Raw genomic sequence first — 19,198 nt, forward strand, 5'->3', positions numbered from 1 at the left:
TGTGAAGATGAGGATGAGTGATGATATGATGAAATTGATGAATAGACATCACAAACGTCCATGTCCAAGCCAGGATTCGAACCCAGGTCCCCAGCATCATACAACTATTTTCAAAGAAGAGTCGTCGGATTGATCTGCTCTATAAGTAGCCTTCGATGTTTCTGTAAGTATCAAATTACGTATTATTGTGTAAACAACCAATGTTTGCAATTTCACTTCAGTCCTTATGTCAACATTTTTTTCCCTTATTAATAACTTTACCAAAATCAAAATGAATTGCAGACGTACCAGATTAATATTATATGAACTTCTTGGAACACACTGGGGGGGGGGGGGGGGGGCATGAGGTGGGGAGGTGCCCAAGTCTCCCTTAAATGTCCTACTGATAACCAGTAACACTTTTAAAAATCCCACGCCACGCCACTGTTAGCAGGGCTATATAGTTGCTGTATGACATACAGTGAAACCCCAATTTTGCATTTTCTTGCATTATACTGGGTGCCCCAAATGAAAGTATACCCAGATCGAAGGCATGTTTTCCTGTTTATATTCACTCCACACATAAGCTTTCAGTTTGGTTAAAGACAATTATAACCACATTAACAATATTCCTTACTGTGCTACCACCATCCAATAAACAAAACACAACTACAAATTATTATCATAATCAAGTGAGCATACATTTTTGGTTGGGTGTACTTTTATTTGGGACACTGTACATTCAATCCTGAGGGTCCCAACATAGTAAAATGTAATAACATTTTCCTGCAATGAAAGTTTTCCAGCTTGGACTCCTGAGGAAAAGTAAAATGGAAGTTCCGCTGTATTTTATATTACAGGAGCTATACTGATGACAATACTCTTCCTGATTCCAACCGATATTTACACAGATGCTTAAAAATTGAAACAAAAGTTCTTCAAAGTCTTGATTGATATTTGTGGGCGAGAATTTCACTTGAATTATAAGCATCAATTTACCAATTTTTTGCTTCAAAATATTCAAGAATTGCATCCGATATGAAATACGAGGTATGTCAGGATAGTAAGATACAACGAATACCTACTTAGAAAAATTATGTAAGGCATAAGTTGGCAACACTGACAGTAACCTCGATCCTTACTCTTTCCAGTGGCGTTCATTCGCAGTGCTGCGCTGAGTCTTGTGAGAGTCACACATGCTGGAAATGACTGCAGCAATACAGAATACCATCAAATATGAAGTGCGGGGTGTTATACAGTTTCTCCAGGCAGAAGGTGAATTTCCAGTGAACGTTCATCATCAAATTACGGAAGTTTATGGAAATGTGCCGAAGTGGAAGTGGTGTAGTGCCTTCAATTCCTTCAAGAGGGTCATTAGAGATCACAGACGGTCTCCCGCTCCTGTGTTCATCATGGAGATCTGTCCTTATTAAATGAAGACTTGATACATACACACAAAATTCAATGCTTTCTAGTTACAGAAGGGAGAATTTTATTTACCTGTATTACCTGAGAAAGAAGTTGGATGGAGGAAAAGGAAGGAGAAATTTAAAATATTATATGGTCGAACCTTGTCCTGTTACAAATACTCAGCTGCTAAAATCAAAACACATGTACATAACGTTCTACTTATCTTTGTTTGAACAAACCTAAATTTCAACATGTTAAATACAAAGGAGAACTACGCTACAGCTACATCAAGTTTCAACAAGTCTTTTTAACTGACTACACACACATTCTAGATCCTTCCTTATAGTGTTTGGTAATTCGATCTGGGATAATGATGCTAATAACTGAGAATCACTTTTTAATCTTTCCACTATGCTTCTCGCCTCTGCTATAGAATCATCCAACCGCAGTTTTTTGGCTGAATTTTCGGTCAATTCGCCTTGCACTGACAATTCATCATGTTTATTCGGAATATGAAGTACACTTTCAACGGTTTTTCCATCTACGGGACATGTGTGCATGAATTGCTCGCACGATTGCTGAACAAACTCGTCCAAGTTCAACTTACCTTGCGAGAGCTGTACTGGCCTTTTCTGAAGGTAAGATGAAACACGTAGTCGTAAATTCTTGCTGCTTACTGCTGAAGAAACAATACTCTCATGCTTGGTTACGTGAGCAAAATATGCAAACGTCTGCAATGCCATTTGGTGTACTAAAGGGTGTTCCTCTTCCAACAAGCAGGTAAACAATGAAGACATCAGTTGAAACAATGTCTGCTGGTATGCATCAGGAGAAATGTATTTCCTTCCAAGATTTTCTAGAATTTTTGTTGCACCAATCCTTGCTACTGATGTATTAGAAACTACATTTTTCAGCATCTCAATCACCTAGAATGCAAGAAATTTTCATTTTTTTTTATAGCATCACGTGTTGAATGTCTGTTTGCAATAACATGATATACGCAGGAATAAAATGTAATATTCAGTTAATTTTCAAAATTATGTTAATGTCCAGCGTGGAATGGTTGGAGCAAAAACCACACTGAAAATTGCTTATGAAGGAGTGTTCCTCCAAAAACCAGGTGAGATGCTTGTTGACCATGCGCTCCATCAACTTGCACACACAGTTAAGGCAATAGGCCTGTAACTCGAGGCTGTGGTGCGTTCTTTGCCTGGTTTCAGGATGGGAACAATAATAGCCTCTTTCCAGGAGGAGAGGAAAGAGTCCTCCAACTAAAGCCTGTTGAGCCCTGTGAGAAGGAAATTTCTTGCTCTACAGGGCAGATGGTCCTCCTCCGTAGCCGAGCGGGTTAAGGCGTTCACTCGTCTTGAGATCGTTCGCTGCGGGACGGCGTAGGTTCGAATCCGGCTCTGGTCGGAATTTATTCGGCCTACGTATAGGGCCGGTGGCAACCCACCATCGTGAGGAAATTGGGGAGCTCCGAATGAGTGAGCGGTAACCCGGTCGAGAAGACCTACAACGGCTGGGGGTTCGTCGGGCTGACCACCCGTCACCCCAATACTGGTCTAAGATCTCCACGCTATAACAGGTGACGGAGGAACAGTGTGGGAGGGAGACCAGCAGTCGGTAGGTAAGCCAAGGCTCTCAAGGGCTGTCGCGCTGTGGGTTATATTACAGGGCAGATGACGTAGCATCTCGTAGTGGATCCTGTCCACTTCGAATCCCGAAATGCCTGTTCGAACTCCCCCTCGGTGAATGGAGAGTTGTATGGCTCGGTGTTACGACTTTGAAAAACTAGAGGACGTCGTTCCTGACGGTCCTTCTCATGGCGAAAACATGGTGTGTAGTTTTCTGAGCTCAAAACATCAGAAAACTGCATGGCCAAAATATTTGCTATGTCTCCGGATTCGGTGAACAACATCCCGTCGTGCTCCAGAGCACTCAAGAGGAGTGGATGCACTTCCCTGGATGTGATTTACTTTGGTACAAACAGGTTTCGACGAAGCCTGCTTCATCAGAGAAGACACGTATTGGACCCAACACGCTTTCATACTGGCTCGAATTAGCCGACGGGCATGCTTAATGCAGAACTGCCGAAGATTTGCGGCAATGTGGTTCCTGTTGAACCGAACTAATGCACGGTAGCGGTCCTTGATGGCTGCACTGATCTCTGTAGTCCACGAGGGGACTGGGTGTCGCCTCGCAGGTCCACTGGGATGTGGGATGGAGAGGCACATGCAGCATCAAGGAAACGTGACATGAAGATATCTAGGGCATCGATTGCTGGCAATGTCGATGCAAAGTTGACTTCTAGGTCCACTGCAAGCTCAAATGTACCCCAGTCAGCTCGACTGAGATTCCAGTGAGGTGAGTGCTGAAGATGTTCGAAAGTTAGAAAGAGTGGGAAGTGATCACTCCCACAGAGATCAGTGTCAACGTTCCAAGATGTGGTAGGAGCAAGGTTGGGACTGCAGAAGAACAAGTCCAACGCAGAATATGTGCCTGAGGATGGACCGAAATATGTGGGAGTTTCATCATTCAGCAATGTTAAACCTGACTCCTCACGGATTTGATCTACAATTTGACCCCGGGGCTCTGTACGCACGGAGCCCCATAAACAATGATAAGAATTATAATCGCCCAAAAGAGCCATAGGAGAGGGGAGTTGTTCGAATACAGAGAGGAGGTCCTCAAAAGAGAATTGCTCCTCCCTTGTGATATATACACAACAACAGCTTGGAAGCGGGTGGTGAGAAAGATTGGCATCGAGTGGATGGAATCTCGAACACCTATTGCTACACCACCGTGCACACGACGACCCTCAGGAAGCTTGTCCATGTGGTACAGTGTATACCCATTTAGTGTTGCTGGTTCATTTGGGCGAAAATGTGCCTCTTGGAGACACAGAAGGGCAGGGTCAAATTCAGAGATCAACATTTGAAGTTCCTCGAGATGCGTGCAGAAACTGTTCAGGTTCCATTGGAGACAATAAGCCATAGCTGAAGGTATGATAGTTACCTTTTAAGGCATACTCTATTCCTAATCCCTGTCACCTTGATAAATTCTTCATCCGCCGCTTCATCCTGTATCATGTCCTCAGTAAGGACACACAGGGCGAAAGGGATGGGGAAGGGGGAATGGTGGCAGGGTGCTTTCAGTGCCTGCCGGGCAGCTTTTAGCTGTGCTTTAAATGTCAGGGTGGTGGATGCCGCCCTGACTGGAGAGCTAGTGGACATCAAAAAATATTATTTTGTATATACCTGCTTGAACTTCTTTTGTGTGGATCGAGTAGTGGTTGTTGGTTTCCTCGAAGTGGGGTGAAGTACTTCGGGAAGTGTTGTTGACTGAATTGACATGTCGCTGGTTTGTACACCTACACTGCGACAGGTAAGAGCAGCAGCGAAAGGCACAGGTAATGTAGTGCGTATGCTTTCACGAAGATGACGTTTTGCTTCACCAGCAGAGATTTTTTCAGTGACGACCAACTCTCGGATCTTCTTTTCCTCTTGGAAAGTGGGACAGTCATGATGCCAGACTGGATGTTCGCCTTTGCAGTTGACGCATGTGAGACCAGATGAGCATAGCTCTGTCCCATGATCAGCTCACTGCACTTGCTACATATGGCAGTAGTAGCCTTGCAGGAAGGCTAAGTGTGCCCAAAGTGCTGGCATTTGAAACACCACATCGGGTTAGGGATATACGGCCTGACATTCAGTCTCAAATATCCAGCCCGTACCCTATCTGGGAGAGTGGTCGTTTGAAAAGTGAGAAAAATTGAAGGAGTTGGTACAAGTTCTCTGGACTTTAGCGTCTTTATTCGTAGTACTGTACTGACATGTTGATCTGATAGCTCCTCAACAGATCCCAGTGGCGAATGATACCTTTACAACTGTTCAGTTGTCGGTGAGGTTCAACCTGAACAGGAAAGTCGCCCAAGGCTTACGCTTAAGAAGGTTGCTAGTTTGGCGATCTGTACTTGTCTGGATGAGGAGGCTTTCGTTTCACAGCTTTCTGATGTCGGGGACATCACTTCCAGCGGTATAGTCCACTTGCTTTTTTATAAGGCACGGTGACAGGTCCTTTAATGTTTTAGCTCCATTTTTGTTTGCATTAGTAGACTCATCGTTACTATCTGTCGATTCAACTATGCTTATTACAAGATAACATGGCACTGTCGTGACGTTACTTGTCTTTTCCAATAAATTAAGCGGGCTCGAAGCCCACGCTCGTTTTGGGTTAAAGTTGTCCCAAAAAAGTTCCGTCACTTGTTTACCAATATGCGGGGTTGCTCCATCTTGCATGAAGATTGTGGTCGCTATCATCCTCGTTTTTTCACGGCAGGAACAATTTGCTGTGCAAGGAGTTGAGCGTAACGTGCACTCCTAATGGAACATCAGACTGGGCTTTGCGGTGTTTGCTCCTCGAAGAAAAACTGACCTAGAATGAAATCAGCAGTGAAACCACACCAGACAGTGATGTAATCAGAATGCAATTGTTGTTGTTGCAAAATACAGGGTGGCGAGGCACCCCATATGCGACAGTTCTGTGAGTTTACCGCCCCATCGAGGGTGAAGTGCACCTTATCTGTCCAAGTCAACATGTTATCCACAGCCATCCTCGCCAGAAATTGAAGAGCAAAATCGACGTGTAGAGGCGGATCTTGCAGCTTTATCTGATGAACCACATGGATCTTATAGGGGTACCACTGTAAAATGGACCATAGCACTTTGTGAACCGTCAACCATGGCAGGGACAATGAACGTACCACAGCTCATGCACTAGTCTCAGACTATAGGGAATAAGAGGCTCTATCCGCCACTGCAACAGTCACTTCCGTGACAATTTCTTCTGCAATCGGCCGACAGCCCCTTCCTGCTGCAACACCCAGATCTTTAGTCTCTTCAAATTTCTTCATCATCTTTCTTAACCCATGGGTCGTCATGGGCCCCTTTCGAAGTTCTTTCGCATGACGATAAGCTCGCAGTGCAGCTGCACTATTACTACTGTTCTGATAAAACAACTTCACCAGCAATGCACGTTCTTTCTTATTTAATGGCATGGTGATCACTTCCAAACTTTTGTTAAGCACTCCCGTTTAGTGATTTAGCCAAGTTATTAATTAGAAAGACATTTGTTAGTGGTTGGAAGTTGCGAGAAAATAATCTCTCGGTTATTGCAAGATTGCAAGGTGAAGGCAAATCCATAACCAATTGGAGCAGTTTACGTCATTATTACAATTCATCATGGAAGTACAGTGCCACATGTCAACCTGGTGGTGGAAAATTGAACTTTTTCTTTTAGGCTCATTTGCTGTGGAGCATATACACATATTTGTGTGTGTCTAGTAAATGTGGTTTCTCTGGGCTTTGTTCCCAAATATAGAGACTTTAATTATTATTATTATTTTACCGAGCAAAATTTTGTCCAGATATTATTAGAATAATTAAATCAAGAAGACTTAGGTGGGCAGGCCATGTGGCACGAATGGGAGAGGAAAGAGGAGTTTACAGGATTCTTGTTGGGAAACCTGATGGTAAGAGACCTGTAGGAAGGCCAAGACGAAGATGGAGGGACAACGTTGAGATGGACCTAAGGGAAATCGGTAGGGATGGAAAAGAGTATATAGAACTTGCTCAAGATAGGGACAGATGGAAGGCCTGTGTTGCTGCAGCCATGAACCTTCAGGTTTAAGAAGGCTAGGGAGTTAGTTAGTTAAAATTGTCTTTAATTTTGGATCCAAAATTTATTATACCACTATGCAGCATGTAGGTATGGTGCTGTGTTGCACATACCAGCTGTATCGTTCAATAATCATTCTGCTGGGTCAAAAATACAAACAGTATATTTACATTCAAACAGATTTTTGAGTAGAACTATAAATGTTTATACTTTTATTTTATTTTTTAATAGTCAGTACTATATTCTGTATTTTTTCTTCATTTGCCAATCTTCTATTAGGAATGCTGCTCCACAGTGTACACCCCCCAACGGTCTCTTACACATGGCTTGCTAAATCTACTAGGAACTGTAAAGTGCATAAAAAAAACAATTCCTGGTCAGTGCATGCCCTACATCAAATATGACAAAAGATACCTCAAATACATTGATGTATCTGTTACGGAAAGATGGACACAATGACCTTGAAAGTGATAATTGTAATTATAATTTTCTTACCTGTAGGAGTTCCAAATTATCCATTCTAATCACAAGGAATGATGTTATTTGACAAAGTACAGCAACAAAAAATTGAAGTGACTTGTCATTGCTAGGAATGGGACACTTCTCTGGAAGACACCGCCATAAGGAGATGACGTTGGAAGCAAGAGCATCTAAATCTTGCAAATATTCCAGTTCCAATTCAGAAACAGCTTCAAGTGCTGAACAGGCTCCAAGCAAAGCAGCCAGCTAAAACAAAGACAGAAATACCAAAAAAAAATATATATTCTGATCCTATATATTTAAACATTTAAATAATACAAGGTAATAATGTAAACAAATGTAATACTTCAATAACTGCACAATGAATCTCATATTTAATCACAAACTCTAGTAACTATTAGCTTAATTTAAATTTCTGAGAAATGTCCCAAGTATGCATGTTGGGAGGCAGGGGTAGAAGAAACTTTAATTCAGGAGCCAGCTTTTTGGGGGAGGGAGGGGCAAACGGTCCAATAAAGCCATGAGTGCAACCAAGATAAAGCTACACATTTTTAAAACATTTCATACAATTTAAAAGTAATTAATTCTTGTGCAGAAGTGACCTTCTCTACAATATCGCCACAGATTTAAAAATTCAGCTAGCAACATTGCAAAAATGTATAATGGCATGTTATTATTCTGATTTAATTATATGTGTGACACAGCAAACACAAAAACATTAACCCCTCAAGTGGGTGTTTCGATTTTATAAATTGAGTTACAAGCAGGTTACCTGAGCTGTGTTCGGGGTTGCAATGTGTAACGTTAAGCAGGTTCCCCTGAACTAGGTTTGGGCAGGAAAGTTTATTCCAACTTCAGATCGGGTAACGTGAATTGTTCTCAGGTATTGCTGTGTATACTATGTGGAATCCTATGCGCAGTTGTATTTGAGATAAAGAGAGATAGAGTGAGAGTGTGTGTGTGTAACTTAAACCTAAATGGGAATTGAAACTACTGCACACATAATCACATAATTTAAAGTAAACTTTCTCACTACATTGTCAAGAAGGGAGGGAGGGAGGGAGGGGGGAGAGGAGAGAGAGAGAGAGAGAGAGAGAGAGAGAGAGAGAGAGAGAGAGAGAGAGAGAGAGAGAGAGAGAGAGAGAGAGAGAGAGAGAGAGAGAGAGAGAGTGAGTGTGTGTGTGTGTGTGTGTGTGTGTGTGTGTGTGTCCGCCCCTGTCCCAGAAGGCACATGGCTCTGAACAATGTTATAACATTATAACATTACATGTTTTGTAAATGAGAGAAAGGTGAATGAACACACAAACATTCAAGCAAACTGTACAAAACGAAATGTATCTATGTATGTACTACTGTATATCCATTTAAAGAAAATAATTCCCCGCTACGGGAACATTGACTGGATCTGAAATGCACAAAAAGCCGCCAAATTCAAATGCCCGAGGACAACTTGGGCTCCCTGCTTAAGGGGTTAAAAAAACATATACTGTACCCATTATTAAAAAAGAGTTAATGGAAATTTCCATTAAGTATAACTCAAAATATTAAAATATAAATGTTTTTAAAAACTGAATTTGAAAATTCAGGCACATGAAAATTTCCAGGTGCCATAGCAACTCGACACCCTGTATTTTTCTAGCCCTGTTGTCAGGAATTAACAAGTATCTTGATTTATTTTCTCAATAAAAAAACAGGATCTTTTATTGTCACTGAAAAATGAAAAGAATTACTCAGAAGTCTTACAAAAGTGTGTAAGAAGAAATTGGTTTTGGTTTGGTGTTTTAAGTCCACTTTATGCACAGTAAGGCTAATCGGGACTGGGCCTACAGTTTATAGTGGAATCCTAACCACTATGTGCCTCCACTGGGTATCGAAGCCGGGATCCCTTGAATACAAGGCGACGACGCTACCACTGCACCATCGGGGAGGCCTGAGAAGAAATTGGTATATAGAGATACAACAAAAGAATGATGTCTTTGACATCGTCCCTGTTTGAGTGGATTTTGTACATTTACAGTGTTTTTGATCTTAATGGAATGGGTAAGTTTGTTTCTTGTCACAGAAGGACACCAAATCTGGGAATCTCCTTCTATTGAATTTATACAAAAGGAGTTAGTTCTTTCACAAGGGAAATTAAGTGTTTTCCTGTACGATTTATTCCATATTTTTATCAGAAATATACCCATATTGAAAATGTTTAGTATTATCTATGCATGTTGTGTTTCACGGCACATAATCAGTTTTATTTGTGATGCACAGTTCGAATATCCCCGATATGGTTTCTTTATGGAAAGTTTGCCATTTCATATTGAAAAAGTAAAATATCTGTTATCTCTATGAGTGGAAATTCCATATCAGCCCATCCTTACTACCACAGGTAAGGTAAAGTTCCCAGTGCATATAGAACCGTGCCATGAAGGCACATTTAGGGGATGTGGAAAAGCAGTGTCTGGTGCCCGTAATATTAATGGGACCAATCAATTTCCAAACCCGGATAGGGTTCCACGCATTCTCCATCTTGGCAATTGTGGAGGTGATGTGAACAGCACAATGTGCCAGACACCTTTACATCCCGGGATGCTCCAAAGTACTCATTGATTTGAGGCTGTGCAAACCCCAGAGCCGGTTTAAGCAAATACAAGGCCGGAAAAATTCCGACCTTAGATCACCCATTCCGGGAATCAAATCCAGGTCTCCCCTGTGGCAGTCAAGATGCCCTATGGACTAGACTACCGTGGCTACCATCCTTACTACCATACTACAACAAATATGTCTTACCATTTCCTGGTACTCCTTGAGGTTTGAAGTTCCTTCCAGAAACCTACTGCTTTGATTGGCTCCTAAGGAAACCAAAGATGCAGCAACAGAGATTTTTACCGAAGGAGTCAAGTTCTTCACTCTGACAGCATACCAGAACATCGGATCCTCTCTTGTACTCTTCTGTTCAAGGAACTGCATCTTGTGTTTGTTGGTCAACAAGGGAAAAAGTCGGGACAAGAGCACAGCCACGTGTACTCTTTCTGGTCTGCATACTTTCTTTTCCAACTGCTTCAACACACTGACCAAGAAACACACATGTTGAAAGCAAAGCTCTGCACTTGCATACCTGGAAGAACAAGTGGGAAAATGTATTAACCCTCCGTAACCCACGCTGTGGCCTTTTTTAACATTTTGAATTATTTCCCTTATCAGCGCAATAATGGTCGGGAAAGCACCAGGTATTTTATCTTCACTATTTCCCCGAAAACATAGAGGCATTGGTGCCTTTTTTCTGTTGATTACACACCCCTCAAGTGACTGGTCCCCCTTTGGCGGCACTCAGTACCACACACGGTACATTTCCTACCTTAAATCACAGCACGGCAGCCATGAATTTGGTGAAAATAAGAACAACAAAACCACTGTACGCTGTTCGGAATGCAAATTATTTGCATGCAGAAACCGTTGCAGTACCCATACGAAATGTCAGAATTATCAAAATAACGATATTGAAAAGTGACAACATTTGGTTCCTTATATTTGAGTCAGTATGTCTTTTCTTACGTATACCTGGTAAACAAATTTAGTATTGAACATTTTAAATATATTTTGTAAGTTTCTTCGAGGTGTGTTTTCTACATTTGATTGTTTTTTCTGAGAGTCAGTGGGATTTTGACATAGAATTTTGGAACAAATATTTCCTTTCTAAGCCCATATAAGTTGTACGATTTCAATTCGTTTTGAAAAATACTTTGATATTTTTGTGAATGGCGAGTTATTACTCTTAGAATAATATTTTGGTGCATTTGCTTCAAGAGTCTAAGCTTTTAATTGTATGTCTCTCTGCCATTTTTGTTTACTTTTCTTCTAATAGCTAATAAAATGTCCGAAATAGACATGTTTGTGTTCACGTATATTTCGCCTGATTTCCAGTAAGTGCTAGTGCAATTCAAACTCGATTTGAATCAATAATTCACGTAAATAACATTGGTTTTGATGAGGCAGCACTGAGTGCCGCACGCGGGACATTTGTGCTGCTATGCAATATCAGTGATTGGCTAAACAAAGCAAATATTAAGCAACTGACTGGTCAATTCAATATTTTTTTATTCAAGGGTACAGCGCCTTGAATAACGTAGTGTGGAAAACGACCCAAGAAACTGGTTCCCCGAGACGATGACAAGTAGATGGCAGTGCGATCGACCCAGGTGCTAATTTTGTTATGAAAGTAATGCGGCTTAGTTAGTTTTTGGAATATATTGTGTAGATTTGTTTCTCTAGAAAGGCGGTAAGTGAATTGATGGAAACAGTTATATTTGTGGAGTGATTTGCAGTCACGAAATGGCATTAATTTGGAAAGAAAAGTAAAATAAAATTAATAAATAAATAGCATGCGTAACACAAGAAGAAACATCGCAATGTGATTCCGGACGTCAGGTCTTGGACTGTGTATTAGAGTTTATTTTTCTATGTTATTAGAATATAAATAGTATCCTGAGAGATATTTCATACCGAGGCGACAAACCACAAATGTCGCTTGAAAGTGAGCAGTCTGAAATCAATGCAGCCTTTCGAGCCGTAGGGACAAAAGGTCTGATTGCACCGTTCCCTCAAGGAGATTTTACACCAAAGCGACACGCGACAAACGATGCGAGGATTTCACACACGGGTCATTCGGTCCAAGGCAACTTTCATACCGAAGTGACACATGTTGCTTGAAAAGGAGCCAATCAAGAGCAACATTTCACATCATAGCAGCATGACGGGAAGCACAGGCCAGCGTTCTGTTGGTGAAATCCTCAAGCGATAAGTGTCGCGTGCCGCTTGTCGCCTTGGTGCGCAATCTCACTAAAGCAAGACACTCATGCATCGCGTATGCGTGAACAACAAACCACGGCAACATGTTGCAAGCTATTGAGGAAATGGCCCAGTTTGAGCGACGCAGAAGCGACACGTGTGGCTTATCGTGTCGCCTAGATCTGTTGTTGTAATGTGCGGTTTATCGTGTCGCCTATCTGTTGTTCGCAAGCAACGCTTGCTAATAGACTGAAGGCACCATGTCGCTTGTCACTTAGTTGGGAACTCCCCCTGTAGCGCGTCGCTTCGGTCTCAGCACCCTTCCTTTAAGGAGCTTTCCGACCGAAGTAACAAGTAGTACGCGAATACGCCATATGAACGTGTCGTTTGCTGTTTGGACCCTCATGTGCAATGAATGCTATTTTACAGTCTGGAAGTGTGTGTCACTAGTGTGACAGTGTGAACATCCCGTGTCGCTTGTCCCATTGGTTTGAAAGTTTCCTTACACTCATGTCGATGGCACTAAGAAAGTTTTGTGGGGTTCCCCTTGTCGTTTCATGCAATCATCATTATCATCATCGCCGCGATTAGTTTAAATCGGAAGAAAAGAGACAGTAAATATCAAAAATACAAATGCTTCAGTGTGTATATCTTTAAAATGATGATGGTGATAATAATAATGAACCTAATTCATACACAAAAATTTAGTTGCCAAGAACATTCCACGCGTATTTTTTCTCCCGTATTATTAACGAAAGTATGACGATAACAGGACATGGTCGACTGTCTAGAATGTTCGTTAATATTTTCGCGACCACTGTACCAAATATCATAGGAATTATCACATTCATAGAAATGCTTCATGTAAAAGAATCAGATGTTGCAGCGAAAACTCCATTTACTTCCATTATAAGCAGTCGAACACCAAGCACGGGGGGTCAACACCAGCGCCTCTAGCGGATCATTTTCGAGTGGAACCAGCCACAGAGCGCAGAACCATGCCGTTTTCCACACTACGTTATTCTAGGCGCTGTATCAAGGGTGAGGTTGAGCCTTCAGCTGTTCTGCCATACTCCCAAAGGATGCACATCATATTGCGTAGAATTTTCAGCGAAAAATGCAGGCTCAACCAGGACTTGAACCCAGTTCTCTGGCATACCGTACCATTGTTCTACCACCGAGCTACTGAGACAGCCTGGCTTCGCCAGATTTTTCAGGTTTGAGTCCTGGGAATTCTACGCAGTACATCTCCTGTGTGTGCCTAATTTAATGAATACATCATATTGGCCTGAAAATAATCCACATTTTTATCGAAATTTCAACTGTGAAAAGTTAAGGTGCAACCTTTATTCATGACCTTGGCTTTTATGGCATTTCATCATTGCGTATGCTGTATAAAAATGAATTCATAATTTCTGATGTGTGCGACTTACTTACTTTTATATAGATTAATTCGTATTCTCAAAAAATTAATCAAAAATACAAAACTTTTGTACATACGTCTAGTGACGTATTTCAGTATGCTGTACATACAGCGAAGAAGAAACCAACAGTCAGCACGGGGAAGTGTAACAGGCGGGCATGTTTTTAACATTTTAATTGTATATAGGGTTCTTACAAGAGAAGTTTTTACAGTGATGGTTTTAAACAAATGAGAGAATATGGGGGTAGTGAATATTGTAGAAATGTTTTCCAAATTACGCCCTTACCTAAATTGTACAGTTTCCTTCTTTCCTGATGTTTGAGATGACTTGACGTGGCTATGACATATTTCTGGTAGCCGAGAAAAAGAATCTGAAGAAGGAACAGTTGTTCCCGAACGTCGTATGAAATAATAGATACTCACTACACATAAGTACAAAAGTTTTGTATTTTTGATTAATTTACTGAGAATACGAATTAATCTGTATAAAATTGGTGCTTGTTTCTCATTTTTAAATAATACAACAATACAGCTAGGGCAGTATTCTAATGATGCAACATGCAATGTTTGATTTTGTTGTTAAGAATGTATTTTTTTGTTTCGTATGAAAATACCAGTAATATGCTTTGCTAACAATCCACAGCTTATTATGAGTAGACATTATTCATAATACTGGTATTGTTTACTCATAATATACTGGTAATGTTTACATCAGTTACATCTGTAACATTCAGATGTGAAGATTTTTCTTCCCTCAATCTGATAATTTTCTTTCTTCCTCCCGCTCACGAAATTTAAGGTGCAGCTTATATTTAGGTATTGCTTCCCCCTCTCAATTTCTAGGGTGCGGCTTATTTTCGGGCCAAATACTGACACCTACATGAAAAACAAAAGAAACATAGAAAAAAGAAAGGGAAAACACAAAAATTGAGAGCAAAGGTTCACCTACACAACAAAATTACACAAACGGAAACACACATGAATAGGCACAACTGTACTTGGTGTCATCTTAATACAAACTAAGATGAATATGAAAAAAAGGCTAAAAATATAGTCAACAATTGGCTACATGAGGAGGAACTAGAGGCATGCAAATTTATTTTTGACGAAAAAACGAAATATGAAATAACATGCTGTAATGTTAATTTTTTATGTTTCTGCAAGGTGTGAGGTGCATTTTTCTACCCTGTTTTGTCACGAAATAATGCGAAATGAACTGCAAAATGCGAAATATACTTTAATACGAAATTTACCGTTTATATACAGACGCGACACTTTCTGAAGTCTGAAGTATCCTGTGAGTTATGCAATTCACGGAAAATTGATTAATTCTGCTGTAAATATTTAAGAAGCAAAAATGGACCCCTTTACACAGGAATAAACTTAATACTCTGGTAACTACATAAATGTGCTATTAGAAGGGGTAAGTTTATTTTGTGTAATAAGTGCACTTTTCAAATCAAATTTTGGATTATATTCACAATTAAACCAAAATGTCATTTTATATAGCACGTTTGATGTGATTATTCACCGCTATAACACCGAAATTTTGCTTTTTTATTTACCAAAAATATGTGCCTCTAGGAGGAACTAATAAAGGGGCAAAATAAGAATGGTTGTTTTTATCAAGTTAGTTCAGAAGTGAGAATATAATAATAGCTGCTATTTCTGAGTGTTTCAACACAGATATTGCTCATTTAACCATATATTTTTGAATTTGCCTTTGAAGTTGTTCTCATAATATAAGAACTATATAAATAGATATATATGTTTATATAGGATAAACTGATAATGTATTATCAGCAGGGATGGATCATTTACGTTCCCTTTGGTGAGTGCCACTGGATTACTACATCACAGTAGATACCCAATCTCCCTGTGTGGCAGATTTATGAGACTCTCCTGTACGTTATTGCTACACTGAGCATTCTCAGGCTGTGCAATTAGAAAAATAAGTAGCTTATTACCATTGTACAAGTTTAATAAAATATTTTAACTTTAAACATTTACTGCAAAATAACACAACTATGTTCACAAATACAATCACATTACAATAAGCTGCAGGTTTTCTTTTATAACAGTTTTTTTTCACAAAATTCACATCTCACGCTACACAACTTACTTTTCGTCTTTATTCACGCACTGTTATCATCACAACCCAATCAACAACAGATATATCTGTACCAGACTGGATAGTTTTACAAATGTCTAGTAACCGGAAATGACTTCCGCTTCCGGTATCACTTTCAATCCCACATAAATCCAAAAACTATAAATTTGATAACACAAAGAACAATATTACAGCAAACAAATAAATCAAACATATTAATGGTAAAATACCAAACCAACATGACATATACAAGGTGTATCAACCGATACAAAAATTTTGCTGATAATGATAAAGTACCAATATAAAATTTACTGCTATTCTATAAATCAGATTTAAAATTGCAAATAGCCCTTGAATATTTATGGTTCATTAACCTCTTAATTCATGCATGGGCCAAGGTATTTGCAATGGTTTTGCGAAAGAAACATTTACTTTACAAAACCAAGGTACATTCACAGTGGAACCACGATTTTAAGTCCCAGGATTTTATATTTTCCCGCATTATACATTTATTCTTGATAATCCCAGCACAGCAAAATGTTAAGAACTTATCCTCGATTTTACACTTTCCCGCATTTTAAGTTCTTTCAATTTGGTCCCATGAAAAACGTAAAATCGAGGTTCCACTCTATTATGTATTTAATTCATAATTAGAATAACAAAATGGCAGAATTTGACAACAAGTTACAGGTTACTTAAAGATACATGATACTGGTAAAATTTCTCCTATACCAACACATGGATATATCAATACCCATAAAGTAAAAAAAATAATTCATCAAACCATGGAGTACCAATTTATATGTTTCATCCCTAATTATTAGTCATGCCAATATTAGAACCAGTGCCAGTTCTCCTACTGATTCCCACCAATATGAAGATGGATACTTAAAAATTGTGATAATTCAAATCAGTTTAAAATATTGATCAATTTTAATACGCAAGCTTTTCATGGTAATTATACCATACAAGTCTATCACGATTTGTTTTTAAACTAGTCAGAATTTAACACAATGTAATTATTTAATCATTAATTGCATTCCTCCCACAATGATGTAGGATAAATAATGAAAATTATGCACTTGGAATAATCTCCAGGATTTTTAGACTTAAAAGTATTTTTGCAGACTCCACGAGACACCCAGACTACAGAAAAGTATCAGCCAATATCGGTAAATAAATTACTGGTCATTTATCAGCCCTAGTCAATGCAAATATTACTAGTATCATAAAATATTAGTTCCCTGGGTTCGAATCCTGGCTTGGGCATGGGTATTCTTTGTGACTGTCCCTTCGTCGATATCATCAGAGCATTAATCATCCCCATCTTCACGGTTAGCCAAAAGTGGCAGAAAAGCGAAGTAAAATAAACCAAATCAATCAATCAAATATATATTCAACACTTACTACTATTTCTGAAATATTTTACCTACATCCAAAGATGGAGCTGGCAGATGCAAAAAATCCAGTCTGATGAGTTTTCCTATATTCTATTTTTTTTATTAGCTCCTCTGGCCCTCTTTCCTTTCACCAAATCCATTTCCTTCATTTGGAATGAATCCTTTTCCATATAAGTCTGAACAACTGAATCACCTGAGATTCCCCATTGTATCCTATGCCAAAGCCACATACAGGGTGTCTACAATTTCATAAAAACAAAATTTCCTGACATTTCCAGGTTTTCTATACACAGAATGAAATAGTTTCCAGACCAAGTCATTAGGGCAATTCATGTATTTAAACATATGTGTTAGAATGTCACTACATTTTAGCTAAGCACAATACTTAGAGTCCCACTTAACCAAGTTTTAAAAAATATTCATTTCACTTGTTAAAAGTAACAATCAGAAGGAAAACTCAACAGAAAGTGACTGAGAGGTGTAACAGGGGGTGAGCTTTAACATAAAACTTGACACATATTGACTAATTCAGGTACTCACGTTTTCCACGAAGCTGTTTTAAGTAATTTTCTAATAATTTCGGTAGCCACCATCCTCGTTGTGTTCATTGTGTCACTGCATTACTTAAAACAGCTTCGTGGAAAACGTGAGTACCCAAATTATCTATTACCGTGCCCCTCTTTCCCATAATATGAATTGACTAATGGTTAATAAAGAATTATTTTTTTATAAAAAATCACAATTATAGCATAAATAATTCATAGTTACAGTAAAATTTAGTGACACATGTAACAATCCTAATATTTACCAAACATAACCCAAATATTGAAAAAAGGGCAGGGGTAAATTCCAATAGTCACATATTGTTGTAGATTTCGACATGAAAACAGTTCAAAACATGACCCCTTTTCATAGAGTATTTAATATGAAATTGCTACTGTAACTACCAGTAATATTCAGCACATAAAATTGTTTGTCCACAGCAAATTTAAAATTTCTTGCTTGTCCTCTTTTCTTTGTTGAGAAACCTACTTTAAGTGTTCTACTACAAAAATGTTGATTTTTCCAGAAACAAAGTAAATTTCCCTGACTTTTCCAGGATTTCCAGACTGGCACATATGCTTGAAATTAGGCCTAACACCAAAAACCTTACAATTAAACTATCTTTCACCATCACAATTGCCTTTTACATCCATACCCCTCAGCATAAAATAGCCCACCAACACCTCAGTATAGAAATGCATGGATCTGATCACAAGTACAAAATCTAATATGACTCAAATAAGTGAATGGGAAAAGGAAAGAAATCACATTAGGAGCAGTTTAGAATACTTCTTACCTTGCAACAATGCACCATATGTCCATCGCTAACAAAGCTTTCCACACATTGGTCTGCAGAACGTTTTCCAGTAATAATCGTTCAATCAAAACAAACTCGTGCTCTGTCACTGAAGCTATGAAAGCCGAAATGTGAGTCACAATGTTTTCATACAGACTAACTTCTCTCTGTGGTTGACCTTTGTACATCACACCAGGTATCTTAACATCAGAGAAAAGTTCACCATGACCTGGAAAATAAGTATTTATTTCACAAAATAAGTGTAATTGAAATGTTGAAATTCATTTCAACATTTCTCTTAATCCCATAAATAAATAGTTTCATATTGATAGATTTGGTTTATTTTACTTTCCTTTTCTGTCACTTTTGGCTAATCATGAAGATGATAAGTGATGATGTGATGAAATTGACGAAAAGACACTCACAAAGAACACCCAGCCTCTCCGGTGGCATAGTGTTAATGTCCTCGCCCTGTAATCCATGGTTCGTTACATGGTGGAGGCACATAGTGGTTTGGATTCCACTTTCAACCATAGGTCCAGTCCAGATTAGCCTATCTGTGCATAAAGTGGACTTAAAAACAAAAACTCAAAACACACCCA

At 39.2% G+C, this 19,198-nt stretch overlaps 1 protein-coding gene across 3 annotated transcripts in view; it reads right to left on the reverse strand.

The window, feature by feature from the left end:
• Nucleotides 1-1,552: 1,552 nt before the first annotated feature.
• The window catches only part of LOC146005539 (FIGNL1-interacting regulator of recombination and mitosis-like), a 61,915-nt gene continuing 44,269 nt past the window's right edge, over nucleotides 1,553-19,198 (reverse strand). For all 3 annotated transcript variants that reach the window (XM_083144793.1, XM_083144794.1, XM_083144795.1), the window contains exons 11-14: nucleotides 18,597-18,825; nucleotides 10,327-10,654; nucleotides 7,564-7,794; nucleotides 1,553-2,315 (exon numbers count right to left, since the gene is read on the reverse strand). In XM_083144793.1, the coding sequence (XP_083000919.1) occupies nucleotides 1,677-2,315; nucleotides 7,564-7,794; nucleotides 10,327-10,654; nucleotides 18,597-18,825 (1,427 nt within the window). In that variant the 3' untranslated portion in view covers nucleotides 1,553-1,676. The remainder of the gene's footprint in view (nucleotides 2,316-7,563; nucleotides 7,795-10,326; nucleotides 10,655-18,596; nucleotides 18,826-19,198) is intronic.

The sequence above is a fragment of the Lepisma saccharinum genome, chromosome 23 (genome assembly GCF_977018435.1).
Source record: "Lepisma saccharinum chromosome 23, izLepSacc3.1, whole genome shotgun sequence".
Classification (NCBI taxonomy): Eukaryota; Metazoa; Arthropoda; class Insecta; order Zygentoma; family Lepismatidae; genus Lepisma; species Lepisma saccharinum.